The sequence below is a fragment of the Acomys russatus genome, chromosome 13, assembly GCF_903995435.1.
Source record: "Acomys russatus chromosome 13, mAcoRus1.1, whole genome shotgun sequence".
Lineage (NCBI taxonomy): Eukaryota > Metazoa > Chordata > Mammalia > Rodentia > Muridae > Acomys > Acomys russatus.
The window spans coordinates 66,267,550-66,286,297 of NC_067149.1; the positions used below are offsets into that span (position 1 = coordinate 66,267,550).

At 41.4% G+C, this 18,748-nt stretch overlaps 1 protein-coding gene across 12 annotated transcripts in view; it reads right to left on the reverse strand.

Annotated features, from left to right (window-relative positions):
- The window catches only part of Sox5 (SRY-box transcription factor 5), a 775,369-nt gene that overhangs the window by 30,562 nt on the left and 726,059 nt on the right, over window positions 1–18,748 (reverse strand). For all 12 annotated transcript variants that reach the window (XM_051155573.1, XM_051155574.1, XM_051155579.1 and 9 more), the window contains one exon: window positions 9,801–9,978. In XM_051155573.1, the coding sequence (XP_051011530.1) occupies window positions 9,801–9,978 (178 nt within the window). The remainder of the gene's footprint in view (window positions 1–9,800; window positions 9,979–18,748) is intronic.

Below are 18,748 nucleotides of genomic sequence, written 5' to 3' on the forward strand. Positions count from 1 at the left end.
CCTGCTGGCTCCCCCTACCAAGCCACGTCCTTGCCTCAGAGTCTGGATAGAATGTGTAGGTGTGTTTTGTCAGATATATACACATATATGGCATGTATGTGTCTCTCTGTGTGTGTGTGTGTGTGTGTGTGTGTGTGTGTGTGTGTGTACACTCATGTGTGGTATGTATATACCTTAAATGTGGGTAACAACATATAACCTTCCAACCCTCACCCCTTCTCCTACTTCCGAACTTCTTTCTCTCTCCCATTTCATTGACATTGGGAATGTTCTTCCCAGTCATTGAAAATGCCATAGACCTAAGTTCTAGATTTTTCTTGCTCCCCGTTTATGTTTCTTATATTTAGATCATCTCCTGCCCTTGCCCCAGATTTAAGTATGAGAGGTCACCTTTCCCTTCAGACATGCAAAGGTCTTCCTCGACCTTGGTTTTTAAATCTCTCTCTCCCCTCTCTAAGCCAAGCTTCCCAAAGATGCTCCACGTGTCTGCCCATCTCTCTTCACTCTCTGCCTGGAGCTAGCATCCAGCTGCTGCTTCCCTTGGCCTGTGAGCAGCTCAGTTTCAATACATCCTCCCTTCTCTGCAGAATGATCTCCCTGGGCATCCTGACAGTGTGGCACTCCCTCCCTCAATGTTGTCAAGATGCCTGTTCCTCATCCTGCCACTGTTCTCTCCTCTCTCCTCACCTCCATATTTTTGCCCCAGAAAATTTCTTTATGTGCTCCTTAAATTTTGGTACCACTTCCTAATCAATAAGGGGACAATGTGACACACATTGCATAAGCCTGAAACAAAACCCTAGCTCAGCCGCACACTAGCCCTTCAAGGTGTCTTACTTTTCTCTCAATTGCTTCATTGATTAAACATGGATGACACAAACTTAGCAAGCTGTGTCAAGGGCAAGTGCGTCAGTACAATGACCAGGTCTAACAAATGTCCCACGACAGCATTCGCTGTCACTTTGTTTACAACAAGGTTGAAATATGTGGAATTGGCAGACTGGATTCCGATGGATGGATCTGGGTTTCTATTTATGGGAAGTGTGATAGTTGGCAAATTGTAACAATAGCTGTGGCTCCTGGTCTTCTCTACTGTAAAACAAGGCAGCATTCAGAGGAGGCCAAGTGAACACATGTGCAAGGGAAACAGAACCACTTGGCCTGTGAGGAGACACTTCCTCCTGATAACTTCCTCTTTCTTTGCCTTTTTCTGATGCCTCTTGGTGCTCCTCAGGGGAAGACTTTGGCCATGATAGTGAAAACTGTGAAGGACTGGCACATCATGGTTGGTACAGATGCTCATGTGTGGATGTGGGATGTTACTCAGGAGAAGGCTTGCCTGGTGTACACAGGCCCTGGGTGTGATTCCCCCCGCACTAAGCAAATAAGTAGACAAATTTCAATTTTCAAATTTCAAGTAAACAAAGTTCAATTAAATGCAAGGCTGTCTACTAGAGTGCAAGATGACACATCAAAAATGGCCACTTGATAAATGAGTGTTTTCTGTGTTGTTGTTGTTTACAAATTTAGGTAGTGTTCACATCTATAGTTAGGATTTGAGGGGAGTATACATGTATAGAAGTTTAACAAAATCCCAGGCAGAAAACTTGAGGGCTTCTAGTTAATAGTTCAAATGAGATAACTAGTGTTTTGCCTTCAAAACCACCCTGAAAGTTTCCTCCCTCTCTCTGTATCCTTGTCTTTCTCTCCATCTCTCTGTCTCTTTCTGTCTCTCTGTATCCTCGTCCTTCTCTCCATCTCTCTGTCTCTTTCTGTCTCTCTCTGTCTCTCTCTGTCTCTCTCTCTCGTGTGTGTGTATGTGTGTATGTGGGTGTGGATGTGAGTGTGTGGATGTGTGTATGTGGGTGTGGGTGTGTGGGTGTGCTGGGGTGAATATGGGGGTAGAAGTCACAGCTCAATTTCTGGGGTCATTCCAATTCCACAGATGCCATCTGCCTTAATTTTTCCGACACGGTTTCCCACAGGCGTTGATCATGTTAGTAGGTGAAGATAGCATTCCCCAATGTGCATTTTAGGGCTTGAACATGGGTCTTCATGTTTACAAAGTAGGCACTTTACTGACTGAACCATTTCCCTAGCCCACAACATATATTCTTAAACGTTTCTCTAAGAATTGAAAGGTTATCCTCCATAGTTTATATGCAAAAAACAAAAACAAAGAAACAACTATTAGTCAAACCTTACTGTATGTATGTATGTGTGTGTATGTTTATGTGTGGAGTATGTATATTTGCATGTGTGTATATGCGTGTACATATATGTATATGTGCATGTGTATGTGTGTATATGTGTCTGCATATGTATGTGTCTATGTATATGTATGTGTGTGCATATATATGTGTATATTGCATGTGTGTGTGCACGTCTGTGTATGCATGTTTATGTGTGTGCATGTGGGTGTATACATGTGTATGTGTCTATGTCTGTGTGTGCATGTATATGTGTGTATGCATATCTTCCCACTCAATATCTCTACATGCATGCCTTATGAGGCCCTAAAATGCAACCTATGTATCTCAGAACTCACCATCATCCTCCTGCCTCAGGCTGTCCTTTCTACATTCCACAAAACTGGAGGGGGACGTTTCCCATCCCATGCCAGGGATGCCATCTAAGATCAGATTATGCCTTACCTGGATAACAGTCAGTTCTCATTGCTGTGTGTTCATTCCTCAGCCTCCTCACTCTCTTCCCCATCCCTCGTGGTCCCTGCTTCCACTACAGCCACCCTCATCCTTTTAGACCCTTGGACCAATCCCGTCCTTTTTTTTTTTTCTGTTTTTCTGTTTTTCTAGCTTCATACTTCTGTTCCCAGTGTCTGTCTTTACTCTGCTTGCAGACTAAGTTACTGGATGTGAAAACCTCTGTTTAGAAACGCCTCTCTTGGTACCCTTCTGCTTCAGATAGCATTTCACGAAATGACAGTCTGTCATTGTAGGAAAAAGAAAAATCCATGTTCAAAGTAACCGAGTGAAGTTACAGTCTTCAGAGTTGTGGATGTGCCTGCACCTTGAGGTGGGTAATGCCAACTTCAGCCTTGCCTGCTCACAGTATAACTTGGAGAGCTCTCTAATGTTGCCCAAATCATCATTCTGGGGTACGCCCGCAGCACTTTATCAGGGCCTCAAAGCCTTTTCTGTTGTGTAGCCAGGTGTGTTTGATCTCCCCCCCCCCAATCTACCTCTCAGGAGTACCTGCATGAGATACAAAGGGACATCACCCCAGTCCAAAGGCTTTGCTGATTCTTATCTCCATGAATTCCTCATTTGCTGAAATGTTCTCCCCCTCTGCTGTGTTTGGGAATTTATTCTGTCTGTGAGGACCTCTATGACATAGCCCAGACAGGCTCCGGGCAGGTTCTGTGCCGCCTGCTTATCTACGCCTTTGAAGCCTTGGAAATGCTTTCCTCATCACACAGGCGTGCATTCTCCTCAGCCTATGGTCTCAGCTTGTCAGTTCATGAAGGACTTGAGGCCATTTAAAAATATTTTACTCTATTTTCAATTCTCCCCCCTCCTCCTGCCCCCCTTTCTCTCTCTCTCTCTCTCTCTCTCTCTCTCTCTCTCTCTCTCTCTCTCTCTCTGTGTGTGTCTGTGTGTGTGTGTGTGTGTGTGTGTGTGTGTGTATGTGTGTGTGTGAGACTATGCATGCATGCAGTTGTCCTCAAAAGACAGAAGAGGGCACTGGCTCTCTTAGAGCCTGGGTTACAGGCAGCTGTGAGCCTCCTGAAGTGGCTGTTGGGAGCGGAACTCTGGCTTCCGGTAAGAGTAGCAAAAGCTCTTAACCGTTGAGCCATCTCTCCAGCGTCAGGGGCATGTGTGGGTTTTTTGTTTTTTGTTTTTTTTTTTTTAGTTTGTTTGTTTTTTGTTTTGTTTTTTTTTAAGTTTTAATCTTTCATTTTGTTGTCCCATCACAAGACTATTTTGAAGAGATATGCACATATTTCTGTGAGTAGCTGCTTTATATAATTCCAAGTTCATTTCAATGAAAAGCTTCATTGCATGGCACAGAACTGCTAAAGGTTTATGGAGTAAGCAGATACATCTAGCCAAGACAGATTCATAATTATTATGTATACATTTTTGGGTAAATATTTTGATTCTTTAAAATTACATTTATTTAGTGCGTATGCATGTGTGATTGTATACACACACACATGTTTGCATGTCACAGCACATAGGTGGGAGTATGAAGATAAATTACAGGAGGAAGTCCTCTCCTTCCATTAAATAGGTTCTAGGAATTGAACTCAGGTCTTCACGGTTAGGGGAAATCCCTTTACCCACTGATCCATCTCACTGACCTCAGTTTTTAAATGTCCTAGTTTTAAATGACTTTTCTGCCTTTGAGATCATTTATCAAATACCAGCCTCCAAATGCACACTACGCATTTTTTTTTAATCTGAGGTCAGAATTAGAGCATAAACACAACAAAGTATAAAATGGGAGGTGCCATGCAAATATGATTTTTTTCCAGATGTGGTAGAATGACACTGTTCACATCCTGGTGAGGCGGTGGCCTTCTGTGAACTATAATATTCTCAGTTAGTCACCGATGCAAATGGCCAGTGTGTCTCATCCTATCTCTTGTGGAAGGTTTTCCCATTGAAGATGTAAAGTAATATCTAACCATAGTGCCTCATGCCTGCAATCCCAGCACCTCGGAGGGGGCAGCAAGGTCATCATCCAGGGTCCGAGACCCTCCTGGGCTACATTGCTAATGCAAGCAGTGCACTTGAACTCACTGGCTTTCACCTTGGTTTGGGTCACTGTGACTATCAAGGAGAATGATAAGTACAGTTCTGGTTTTCATGGGGCGCTGAGGAACTTTAGGGTGATAATAACATGTTCTAACATGAGACAGAGTTATGTGAGGTCAGAAGCCTTAGTACACGGTGCTTCTCTTGTTTCCCACAGTGTGAAGATATATGGCCAGAGAAACTTTTATAAATGTATGTTCTTTCATTCATCTTCTCCTTCCTCCTTTCCTTCCTTTCTTTTTCTCTCTTTCCTTTGCTTCCTTCTTTTTTCTTTTTCCTCTTTATTTCTTTCTTTCTTTCTTTCTTTCTTTCTTTCTTTCTTTCTTTCTTTCTTGTGTGTGTGTGTGTGTCTGTTGTGCACCTGCCTGTGTATCTCTGTGAATATATGTAGATATTTGTAAGTACCAAGTGAGAGTGTAGAGGTCAGGTGGCTATTTGTAGGATTAAGGTCTCTTATTCTACCATGTACATCCTAGGAATCTACCTCAGGCTCTCAGGCTTAGCAGCAAGCACCTTTACCTGGCTCAGCCACTGCAGTGGCCCCCACAGAACGTATTTAACGGTCACCTACATGAGTGAGAGAAGATAAACCAGTAACACAAGTTATCTAACCAGAGAGACCGTCAACAGGTAACACGCAACCAGAAAGAATGCCAATTTAGGGATTTCAGGGGCTTCAACGGGTGTCACCGCCCTATGGTGGTGAGCAGGGATAAGTTAATTTCTAGGCTACCATGCATATATATTTCCTTAATTTCCTTAAGATAACGAGAAGGGAGTCTAGGAGTGAATCTTAGTGATAAAGTACACATTTGGTATTTGGAAGACCCTGGGTTAGCTCACTGTCGCTGACACATGCAATAAAAATCAAGTCATACTGTTTCTCCTCCCAAAGAGCTTACTCCAGATGCCTGCAGAGGCGACTGTCTGCCTCGGTGCCCCATGTCCGGAGTGCCTGGCTAGATAGCGTGGGCGCTGGCTCCCTCTAAGGGCGTATCCTTTTAGAATAGGCACAGTGAAGAAATGGGTAGAAAATGCTTTGAAGAATGTTAACAGAGAAAAACATGTCAAGCTAAGTAGAAAGACCCAATGCATGGAAAAGGACTTCTGCCCAGAGGCGCAGATTATCCACCTGTCCTAGGGACTACATATGCTTTCTAAGGCTCTGGGTATCGTTTGTTTGTTGTTGTTGTTGTTTTGGATTTGTTGTTGTTGCTTTGTTTTCTGTAGATTCCTATCCATATGTCTACCAATCAAAAGTATTCTTATAGAATATATTCATTAAAGCATATTGGCCACCAACCTTAAAAAGTCACTTTCTGTACATTTAGCTAATAGCTATATAGCAAAGAGCTGGGTGTCATTAATGATAACTCAAAGTTATCTTTTGGTCCACAGTTTTCCATGGTTTATTAATGGCCTAACACATTAATTTTTCTTTCAGGGTGACCTTTACAACACCATTAATCCTCCCGGCTTTTATCCAACTACATTATTTCTCATTATAGTTTCAGCTTTCAACATCTACATTTGTTGAAAAGAGAAAAGTAAATTGTAGTGGCCTCAAACCCTTGGAAAATATGAGGGCTGTAGATATGGTGAAAGGACTGTGCAGGGTGGGGGAAGATGTTTTATTACCGTAATGGGGAAAGCTATATGATAAGCATCACTAAGTACACTCTTGCTGTATAAAATGCTTGGCTGTACTTATCTTTGGGAATGCTGAAGAAAGGCTGTCTATACACATATGATTATGTCTATGTATATATGTAATATATATGATCATTCTATTAGAAAGCTGGGCTTGAATAATATTTTTAAAGTAGGCCATATGTCAACACTATAATATTTATGAGCTCCATTTGTTTAAGGAAGTGAATCTTTTTTGCCAAATCAAATCTTTTCTTACACACTCTGTGCACAGAAACCACTCTTGCCTCATGTCCTTTAGGGCACTGGGCACAATGAGCAATGGTGAGAGAGGTGTGCAGATTCCAAAATTCACTTTTCTCTGGTTTGTACCTAACTGCTGGGCTGGCCCTGCCTGACACTGAGTCACAACTAACAATTCACCATGCCTTCTGCTTTGTAGACATTCAAGCATTTGGAAATGAGTTTGCTCTGTCTAGTTTGCAATTTCTCTGAATCTGGGCCAATTTTCTATTTTCTTCTGTCTCAGACTGACGACTCGGATTCTTTGCTTCCTAAGGCAAGTCCTCCAGCAGCCCTTTCTCTGCTATAATACTGTCACCTCACTCTCTTTCAGGGATATGCATTTCTCTTCTTCTCTTCTCCTCTTCTCACTGAAGAGGAATATTGTCTATCTGCCCACCTAGCTCTCTCTCTCTCTCTCTCTCATTTATCATCTATTTATACCCATTTTAAAATTTATGTCTACTCAACTGCCCCAGTCACCCCAGTCACTTCTCAGCAGCGCATTTACAAGATGAGGCCACACTGCAGACTGAACTGCGTCATTCACTGGACTATCCCACTGTCCAGCTTGTTGTAACAGAGAGTCCGGCGAGATCACTCGGCTTGGTTTTCAGAGTCTATGTCTCTGTGGCTTTTCTGCAGCATGTCCGTCCTTCTGCTCTTCTGCACAGTGTGCCACCATCAAATGACTCCTCCTATGTGACACTTCTTCCAGGGCCTACCTCACACTGCCCCATTGTTGTATTTGCCTAGGAGGTGACTGTTGAGCTGCATGCAGAGGGTTTCTCTACCATGGAAGTTCCTGTATGAGTTCACGCACGGCTGGGAGTAATGACACCCTTCCCAAACTGCTCACATAGATAGGATTTCTTCCAAGTGTGAGATTTTTCATGGTTTTACCTCTGCCGACTGAGTGAAGGCTTTCCCATTGTGCTCACACTATAGGCTTGCTTCCGGTGTGACTTCCTTGTGTTTATAATAGTTCCGGTACTAGCTGAAGACTTCCCTCACACAACAGAGGTACATGGCATAAACCGTTAATTAGTCTTAAACACTCTTTCTAGAGAGTCTTCTACCTACAAAAATATGTGATAGATCTAAAATATGTTGAAATAATTGAGGCTTTTCCCTTCAGAAAGTCAGAGGCTAACTCCCTATTTGTGGAGTTGGGTTTCACTAGAAGAACGATGTGATGGGAATTTGGTGAGCAGGCCACAAGCACATGCCAAGGTTTTCTCTGTCCTCCTTTTGGGGGGGGGCACTCAATGGAAAGGTTTCCTGCCATGTGATAAGCAGCTGTAGAGAAGGTTTGTGTCATCAAGAATTGGGGACCCCAGCTACCAGCTGTGCAAATGAGTTGTCACTTGTGGTGACATCCACAGGGGTCTGCTGCTCGGCCGGCATCTCCGACCTTATCACTTGAAACATCTTAAGGCAGTGATAACTAGTTGAGTTTCCCCTTTGAAATGGAGGAAATGTACAGTAAAGGTCGAGGGTCGGAGTTGTTTTTATACCTCAGTTAGCTAAGGCAATTGGTGGCCTCTGTGGTTCTTTCTTACCAGACACACTCGATCTGGTGAAATGTTCCAGCCAAGGACTAATCTCTGTATCTAACGTCCTAGTCCTGCTCTTACAGTCAGCTGCACAGTTTCCTCCTGAGCACGTGCAGCGAAAGGCTCCCTTGTTCTTGTAACTCAATAATACTTAATTTCATATGTATCTCTTCCAAGTTTCTTCTTGTTCATAGAAAGCCGAGACACCTAGCCTCCCCTGTCTCCACTCTGGAACAGATAACTCTGTCAGGTCTCCTTTAATATGCCCGCCCTCCTCCAGAGTCCCCTTTGTTTCGTTCTTTGTCATGGAACAACTCCTGCCACGTGGAAACAGGGATTCCACTGAACCATCTTGTTCAATTGTCAATACTCTTAAGTTCCGATCACTCCACTCTGTGAAGGAGAGTGCTCCCACCCCGCCCCCCTCCACATCTCTCCATTAGCTTCCACCACTTTCTGCCACATGCCATCCAACTTCCTAGCCGAGTCCTTGCACTTGTCAACCACACATTTCTCTGGGTTTTCCCTCTTGTCTTACAGCCTATAATGGCTATCTGTGTATCGGTTCTTCAAAGTTCATGGTTGAGAACTGCTCTTTGTTACTTAGTCCACCTGGATTCTTCCCAGCAGAACACAGCAGTCTCCTCTTTGACTGCAGGATCACAGCTGTGCCCTGCAGTAGCCTTCAGTATTTATGACCTATATTTTAGCACCTCCCCAAATAATCATGTAATACACAGGGGCTAATGTATTAGCTTGTGCTAGAGGTGTCCCAATCAGACAAAAGCAATAAATCTATCAGTGAATGTGTGCTGAATTCTTTATGCTTCAATGCATGCATGAAAAAAATAAAAATAAAAATAACAGTATTGGGTAACTCATCAGAAACTGCAGTGACAGGAAACCCAGAGGCACCACTCCTCACAAGCCCTGGTTGTGTTCAGTTGGAACGTGCGATCAGAATAGAACAAAACACACTTCGTGTTTCATGGTGGACAGTTGACCCAAACAGAATGTATTCTTCTTTATATATCTGTATGCATCGCAACAATTAAAAAAAAAATCTCAGTGACAGAAAAGGCAAGCCCTTTAGGAGAAACATTCTGGAACCATTTTTTTCTATAATCAGTCATTCGTGACTCTTTAAAAAAATAAACTAACAAGTAAAGAGTCACACATAACTATAACAAGTTTTTAGATTATCAGGGCAGTAGAAATTTGACTGAGTTAGAAATGTCACTTGCTCTTTGGTTGGAAGGGGGTCATGGGAGGGGTGGGGCTGGGAAGGGAAGAGGGAGGGGACTGCAATTGGGCTGTAAATTGATTAAATAAATAAATTAATGAAAATTTTTTAAAAAGAAAAAGAAGTATCACTTGCATGTTTGAATCGGACCTTATGATAATAACTCAAATTGTATCTCTGTCATTTGCTCAGGCCACGCACAGCCTGTGTGTTACAGGCTGCCTTAGATTATTTCATTCAATTGCCATAAATGGAAAGTCAAATAAGAACAAGAGAAACATAACTTACCTATTGTGCTAACTCTTGCAGAAGGACTAGCTAATGCTGCTGGGACAGAGGCTTTGAGGGGGCCTGCCCCACTGCTTATTCTCAGAGCTGGCATGTGGGGAGAGGTGGGTGATGTGGGTGATTTGCCATCAGAGGTCTTGGGTTTAGCTGATAGGTTCAGTGGCTGGGCCACTTCATCCTGCAAGGATCATTAGAACATGAGCTGTGACAAGGAAAGGCTAATCAGAAACATCTAGAAAAACACAGGTGCATGGCCTGTCATTTCCCATCGGTGATCTGAACATTTGCTCTCAACATTACAGTGTCTGGTTAGCTCTTGACATAATGTCACTTTCAACTTATGCTACGGAATCTGGTTGTATAACAGAAAGCACACATGCCCTCTACAATCCACAGAAAGCCCAAAGCTGATCGCTGCTATGCACTTTCATTGTGAAGTGTTTTACACAGTTCATATCAAATTATGATGCTGGTCAGCTATTTCTGTTCCTTCTGTTTAGATATCCAGAACAGGCAAGTCATTTTTTAAAGAATCTTTGTCCAGGCATAGAGGCAGCATCTGGACTATCTATGGGTGTGTGGCTCTGATCAGAACTGCTCTTCCAATTGAATAAAAAAATACCGTGTTCTAAGAAAATAATCATTTAACCAATATTTCATAAAAGCAATGACAGTAAACAAAGTTACCATTACACTAATGTGTATTATCTAAACACCTAAATAAATATCACCATGCTTATAACATAAAATCTGGAAGAATGCTCAGAATAGTCCTTGGGAAATCACATGGCACAAACATCTGTATGAGACCAGTTCAGTACAGTTAGTGACATGAATTATTTTGTTCTTGAAGAGTGTAGCTTGATTTTATACCCTTCTCTATTAGCACCCAAATTACTAATTGCATAACATTTATGGATACAATACTGCTGGGTTTCTATTATATCATGAGAATCAGACACAGCAATACTACATTGCTTGCTCATTATTGCAAATTCTTTTATTCCTCTGCTATGCTCTAAAATTGGAATAATGTGACAATTGTTTATATCAGATTCAGTAGTTCTGAAGTTTTGTTGTAGAATAAAGATGCCCTTTTAAGTATTATTTCATGAGTCAAGAGTATATATGATTGTGCTAGCAGAAAGTTTGTTTTAAAGTGAAATTATCTTTAATCAAATAGGGTAAATAGATAGCAGGGAAGCAAAAGCTAATCTCTAAAAATTTAACTCTTTATAATATACACATATAGATTTACATACATATTTATATATTAGCAAATTCTGGAACCATTTCTCATTATAATTAGTCATTTATACCTTAAAAATAAGCTGAAAGGTAAAGGCTTCACACATAAATATAACTGAAATTTTAAAATTTTCAGATTTGGTAGAATTTTGACTGATACATACATACATACATACATACATACATGTGTGCATTTACATCAACAAGCTATTAAAATCACTTCATAAAGAAAATCACGATAGCACACAAAGGTGTGTACTATAAGCTTGTTTTTTGAAAGGGGCTCATAATTAGGTTATAGATTCCTGTACACAGACTAGGAAAGTGTATCCTTAGACCCTTTTTCTTAAGCTATGAGTTGTATTGCAAAGAAAAGCAGTTTTAAATCAATGAAGTAATTCAAATTGGCCATCTGGTATCATTAGAGAGACACAGTAGGTTAATAGCCATCATATAAAATTCTACCCATTAATAGACTCTTGATTAAGTAGTAAAATAAGATAGTTCCCTTACAGATGGGAATATATGACTTGGAGAAATTTATTTTTACACTTAAAAGGGTATAGAGGCCAAAATATCCCCATCCTACTCAATATAAAACGCTCAACTGAGCTCTTCAGACAGAACCTACAGGATGTCTCAGTTGGCACAAATCTCAAGTAACGTGTGTGCTTTTCGTGGATATGAAGTTCTGAAAGGGCTGTTCATGGGCCTGCACTGCCTGTAAAGCCTGAGAACTGGTTTCAGGCCCAACTGTTGCAGATGCTTGGAGGTGGGTCCTAGCCATCTTGGTTTAAATGAGTACTTTCCAGTGATTCTAATGTACTATAAAGGTTGGCATCTATTGACTTATAAAAGAAGGAATGTTTTTAAAAGTTATACTGGGTTTCAGAAAGCTTCTTCAGTCGAAGAGCACATAATTTAAAATATGTAGCATGACTACAGTCTTCAAAATTTGGTTCGGAGATATATATTAGAAACAGTTGTGTGTACAAGAACTCAGCCCTGCAGAGAGTGGCCAGGTGTAGGGGCTGGGTGAGACATTCTGGGATAAGAGTTTGTACTTTTCCATTAGTTAAGTCTAGTATCCTGACAGCCTGGTAGATTATTAATGCTACTTCTGTGCAGCTATAAATATCCCATCATGCCTCTCTCCCTGCTACATGGTACACTTGTGCCTACCTTCTGTGTGAAACCTGGGGCTTCAGTGACAGCCCTGGCACATCCTTAGGATAGGATCAAAAACTATTGCAAAACATTTCTGGAAAAGCAGTTGCTGCCCTTGACTGTGTAGAAAAAGTATGGGAGGGTAGTGCAGGATACATTCCCAGATTTCAAGTTTGGGGTAGGCAAACAGAGTGTGTCTGTGGACATGGAGGAGGGCTGACAGGACTGGTGAATATGAGATGACTGGGGCTCCTGACATGGTGAAATGTCACATGTCTGAGCATCAAGAACTAACAACTATTACAGGTGCATGATTATGGGTGACCCAATAGCTCATGAAAACAAAAGATGCACTGGACCTTTCAATATTTCCTTCAAGGCAACACACATGTCTGAAAGGGAAAGAGTGCAGGGCCCTAAGGACATGTGACAGGTCGACAGTTCCAATGTGATAGAAATGTCATTCGATTCTGCCCTTTCAGACTGCCCTGCGCTGTGTGACAGGCTAGTGGTACACTTAAGAACTCAGTGCGTGATCATAATGCTAGAAGCTGCATAAATAATTTTGGCCCATTATATTACCTCTCACAATTTGGTCCATTTCAGTAATTGACTGCGGCTGAGATCATAAAGTAAGGGTTGTTATCCATGAAGAACAGGAAACTTGTAGAACACTTGCAATTTTCTATTAATTATTGTTTATTTGGTGAAATGAAACTTCTACAGCTCTTAACTGTAAGATGGGCTTGACCTGTTTGGCTGTGGTGTGCATACTTGGAGCTGTGGATATGGGCGTAAACATGGAAGGTACAACATTTTCTACATTCTACACTTGCAGTATTTTATTTAGACCAAAAACAATTGAATAACCTATCATGGCCAACCTCTATTCTTACCAGTAAAGCATACATTAAGATATAAATAAATAATCCACATATAAAAGACTCTAAGTAACTTCCAAGGTCAGAAAAACATTTCTACCATCAAGCCACCATCAAGCAGAGAAGAAAGCAATTTCTTTTATGTTACTCAACCAATTACTGATTGAGGTTGCCACGGTGAAACTTCTGCAAACATTGTTACTTTGTAATTATTTCTTTTATACATAAAATGATAGCCCCCAGGGATTTTATTTACTTTTTGAATAGCTCCAAATGATAAATGGTTTATGAACATCTAAACATAAACAGACATGTAAGCTGAGGTAAACATATTCCAGCTCATGAAAGATCATTATTTACATTTGCAGAGCTCATCAGAGATAGGCGGAATTACTTGTTTAATCTTCAATGCCATGATGATTTTTATTTGTTTGCCGTCCTGATCCTCCTGCCTCTCCCTTTCGAGTGCTGGGGTCACAGATGTGAGTCATCACGCTCTCTCCATTACCTTTGCTACTATGAAGTAGCCAACAATTTATTGGACGAAGCTCAGATATTCTATCGAAACTGAGGTTCTGGCTTCAACATACCATGCTCTTTTGAGTTGCAGGATCCACTTTCAGCCTAAAGTTTAAGAGGCAGCCTGAGCACATCCTTTGAAACCCTGACCTCACTATAGAATTAGGTCAAACAATCACACAAAGACTTGTGCAAATACAGGAGAGTCAAGGCACACGCATACCTGCTATGCCGCTAAGCTCCTCAATGTAGTGACTTTCTGTGATTCCCCATTGTCTATGCTCCATTACATAAGATACTTCATAATGTTGATATTATATTTAGACTACTTGTAGAGAAAAATATAAGGTTTCTATCTATTAATTTCAATTTGACATACTCCAGAATTACCTTGAAAAGAACTCTATTATTATTATTAATATTATTATTCTCTCATATGTTACACTTGACCACATTTTCCTCTCCCTCCTCTCTTCCCAGTCTCTCCTCTTCACCTCCCCTATGCTCCAGATCCAGTTCTCCTCTGTTTCCTTTCAGAAAGGAGCAGGCCTCCAAGGGGTATCAACCAAACGCGATGCAACAAGTTACAATAAGACTAGGCACATCCTTTCATATGAAGGCTGGACAAGGCAACCCAGAAGGAGGAAAAGGGTTCTAAAAGCAGGCAAATGAGTCATAGAAGTCACCGCCCCCAGTGTTAGGAGTCCCACAAGAACACCAAGCTACACAACCTGTAACATATATACAGAGGTCCTTGCTGGTGCTACAGCCTCCCTGATAGTGGCTTCAGTCTCTGTGAGCCCCTATGAGCCCTGTTTAGTTGATTCCATGGGCCTCCTTGATTCTGTGGGAACCTGACCCTCTAGCTCCTACAGTCATCCTTCCCTTCTTCCAGAAAATCAAACTAGTCTTGATCAAGTAATTTCCTTTGTCAGCTTGGCCTGCCAGAATGTCTATGCATGAGTCTTTCAGTTGTTAATTGATATAAAAAGACTTAGCCCTCTGTGGGCAGCTCCATTCCCTAGGCAGGCGGTCCTGGGCTATATACTAAAGCTAGCAAAGCACGAGCCTGTAAGCAAGCCAGCAAGCAGCTTCTTCAGTTGTGTTCCTGCCCTGATTCCCCTCAATTACAGACTGACCTGGAAGTACAAGCCAAAATGAACCCTCTATTCCATTAAGTTGATTTTGGCCAGGATGTTTTTAATCCCAGAAACCTAAACTTCCTACGCAGTACAAAAAAAATAAGACGTTGAGTGTTGAGAGAGAGGTTTAAGGAATACGTTGCTGAACATAACTTTTAATAAGCTACTGGCTCATTGTCATTGCTTGAGAATATGAAACTTGAGATTGTTTCAGAAAAGAAGATAGATCCAAGGTCCTATCTGGAGTTCCATTCCCCCTCTCCCCCCCCGCCTCTCTCTCTCACACACACACACACACACACACACACGAGAGGTGGTGATGCACACACAATGTAGAGCATGATTTCAGATCCTAGGAAATAAAAGACCTTACAATGTCCATTTCTCCGCTGTACTAAGCCAGACGCATTGCTTGACCGTCTTTAGTTGTAGGACTCTTTTGGACTCTAAGTCTTTGATTTGTGCAGCTGTCCTGTACTCTGTAGGATGTTTCTCACTATCCTAGGTCTGAACCTTTCTAACAACAGTCAAATACCTCACTCTGGGGGACTCTATCACCCCCAACTAGAAACTAAAGTTTCTAATTGGGAAGCTGGCTGTCTGAAGATAAGGACATCCCATTGTATTTGAGAAAACTCCCTCGGTTTTAGATATAACACTTTGTAGACGAGGTAAGTATCGTTTGTTTATACGTCTTTGTTCCCTTTTGACTTTTAATCCTTCTCTTTTACACTTTCCATGTGAACTTTGAGACTTTGAATTTCTATAATCCAACATCTCAGCTTCTAAAATGTTCTAGAAAAGTACTTGTGTACATATAATTTCAACTCATCTACTTCCAAAAATGTTACGAGAATTCCTGTGTCCCCACAGAAAGTCTGCATCTTTTCCCATGTGTGAAGACAAGGACAGGAATAGAAATGTAGCTAATAACACCTGTTGAGCTCACTGGTTTTACAAAACAAACTCTAAGACACAGGAGGGACACTGGTCAGTTCCAATACTATGTCAGTACTGGGGCATTAGAATCTGCCACTGTGCCTGAAAGTATTAAATGACATCACTCCTGGATCTAGAGAATGGATTCATACCAGACAGTCAGGAAAACAAGCTAAATATCATCTAATGAGTATCAGGCCGATCCACGGAACTGAGAGAGCTAAGTATGACCATATGAATGGAGGGCTGATTTATCATTCAGTTTAAATGTGGATGAGCTATGATCTTGAAACAAAGCAAACTATAGTATCAGAAATGAGCTGACAACTCTCAACAATTTCTTTCCAGAAGTTATCAGTACTCTCTTGTGGTTTAGATTTTTCTAGACCTTTGGGGACATTTAGGTATAAGCAGACAGCAATATTAAGTAGCAACCTGGGGGAACAGACATAATCATGTACCAGCAATTTGATAAAAATCCAGTCAGATCCATGGAAGGCCTTCTATTCAGGGCTCACGTACGTGCATGTGTGGATCCTCGGGGCAACAATCCCCAGTGGCCTAGCAAGCCACTGTGACTAGCTGCTTAATGCTTAGTGGCAGTTATGACAGTTAACTGATGTGTTGTAGGTTGGGAGACTTTCATGAGAATCAAATTGTCTAAGGCAGAGAACCCTGGGAAGGATGGAACACACACACACTGTGTGAGAGAGAAGATGGGGCAAGGGGAGAGGGAAGAGGGGAGAGGGGGCAGGGGAGGAGAGAATAGGGCACAGGTAAGAGGGCCAGGAAGCCCGGGGGCAATATCACTTTACATCACTGTAATAGTGTTGAAAAAAAAGTCATTAGAATCAAGTATTTCAGAAAGCTTTCCTGTTTAGAGTTCTCTTTATCCAGGCACCCTATGCCTAGGAAGACACTTTGTCTGCGCTTATGTATTAGCATTTCAACTTTCTGAGTGTTCACAAAGGCTGCAAACAGAAGAGGAGAAGAAAGGGGTGTTACTAACTATAATTAGGGAAGCAGTTGAGATCCAACAATGAGCAACTCCTGAGAAAGCCTTTGTTTCTCTGTTTGCAGAGCGGGTTAAAGATGCTTCAGAGTAAAAGCGGTTAGATCTGCATGTCTGTAATATTCAGGGAACAAACGTCACTTTGGGGGCTACAGACCAGGAGCCATACAAGCTACAAAGCATGTCCCTGTGACATTTCATCCCCTTCCCATCAGCCCTCTGGAGTCCCAGTCTCTACAGCCTCCATCCTGTCCCTTCTCTTGAGCCTGGAGTGGGCTTGAGGTCTCTGCGGCTCACTGCTTGGAGGCCTTAGCTAAAGGGGTTATTAAGCAGGGTGCTCTGACGCAACTTTGTAGTCTTCATGTAGGAATTAGTCTTTAAAACGTGTCATCACCATCCCTCACTACTTCTAACACAGTGATGCATCATGGGAGAGTAAAGAGATCTGTGCTCCAGACATTAAAAGATGAAACGTTTTAAGACAACACGAACTGTAAGGAATTTTAATGGTTAAAGAAACATCATCATGAATAACCTACAAAAGAAGGAGTTCTTTTAAAAACAAAAATGCCTACATTTTATTATTTTGAATTATTTATAACAATTCTTTGTAACCATGATGTTCACAACCTCGATCCAAATCTAGTTGTTTAAATACGCTTTTTATAAAAATTGCAATTTTCTCATCTGCTAATTCTTACACTTTTAGGATTCTGAAAGTACAAGGGGATATATATCAAAGCCTTAGTGGTCAGATCACTAAGTCCCACAAAAATGTTCTTAGGAATTTTCTATTAATTTTTATTAAAATGCTTTTACAAGGGGGGCTGGATTACAGCTCTGAGTTCTACATACTACGTGTCTGCAGGGCGCTGAGCTCCATCCTCACAAAACAGCACAAGGCAGAGCCCCAACAAGGAACACTAAACTTCTTTAAAATTGCTCTTTCTTCCCCCAACACACTCGCCAGAAGCAATTATTTTCCTACTATGACTAACGTAAAGTGTTTTTCTATTCTTTTCCTTTTATAACCAACATCTTAGAAAATAGATAAAAACAAAAGTCTAACTGTGCACTTTTACTGATTTCTCCCTTATCCTTAGGAAATTAGAGGAATTTTCTAATTCGATTTAGTTACAGAGAAAGCTAGTTTCTGAGAAGTAAATTGACACAGCCCGATGTACTGTTATATAACCATTTGGAGGACTATCTTGAGGTCATAAAATGTATAATGAGTTTTATATGTTAAATACTCGTAAGCTTTTAAAGTTGTTTTATTATATAGCTGTCTGGTTTCGTTGCTGATTTGTAACTACTATTCAATGTATTTCCTGACTGCCAAATTGATCATCTTCACAGCATTTCAAGGGAACCCCTGTACCACTGTGGGATCCCAGTGCCCACAGCCTCAGCCCCTCTCCCTTCTATGGTTTAGGAGCTGCAAAGCCCCCTTGTTTGCTTTTACCTATTCCCGTTGTTGAGGCTGTGCCCATCAGCCCCACTTCCCTCACAGCGCCTCTGAGCTGAGGGATCTGCAGCTGCCTGTGTCTGAGGAGCCATCCTTCCTAAGAGGAGAGGAGTGCTCATCAGTCCTTCTCAAGACAGTCACACAACACAAACCCTGACAACTTAAGTCACACAGTGTTTGTCTCAATTTTGGAGATAAAAAGTTATATCCAGTGTGGAAGAGAACACAACCTCAATCTGGGTAACTTGGTTATGGACCCTTGTGAGATATTTACTTGTCAAATTATGAAATAATTAAGCCGGTTAATGTTCCAAATGCATTTGCACACTTAAGGTTTATATAGGAATACTACAAATAAACGCTGTAAAAGTTCCAAATACCATTATTTTAATGGGATTATTTTTAAATTTTTAGTTTAATTTTAGTGTGTGTGTGTGTGTGTGTGTGTATGCACACGCACGAGTGTGAGTGTGAGTACCATATCCCATGGAGCTGAAGTTACAGAATGTTGTAATAAACCCAATGTGGGTTCTGAGACCCAAACTTGGAACTTCTTCAAGGGACCCACTGAA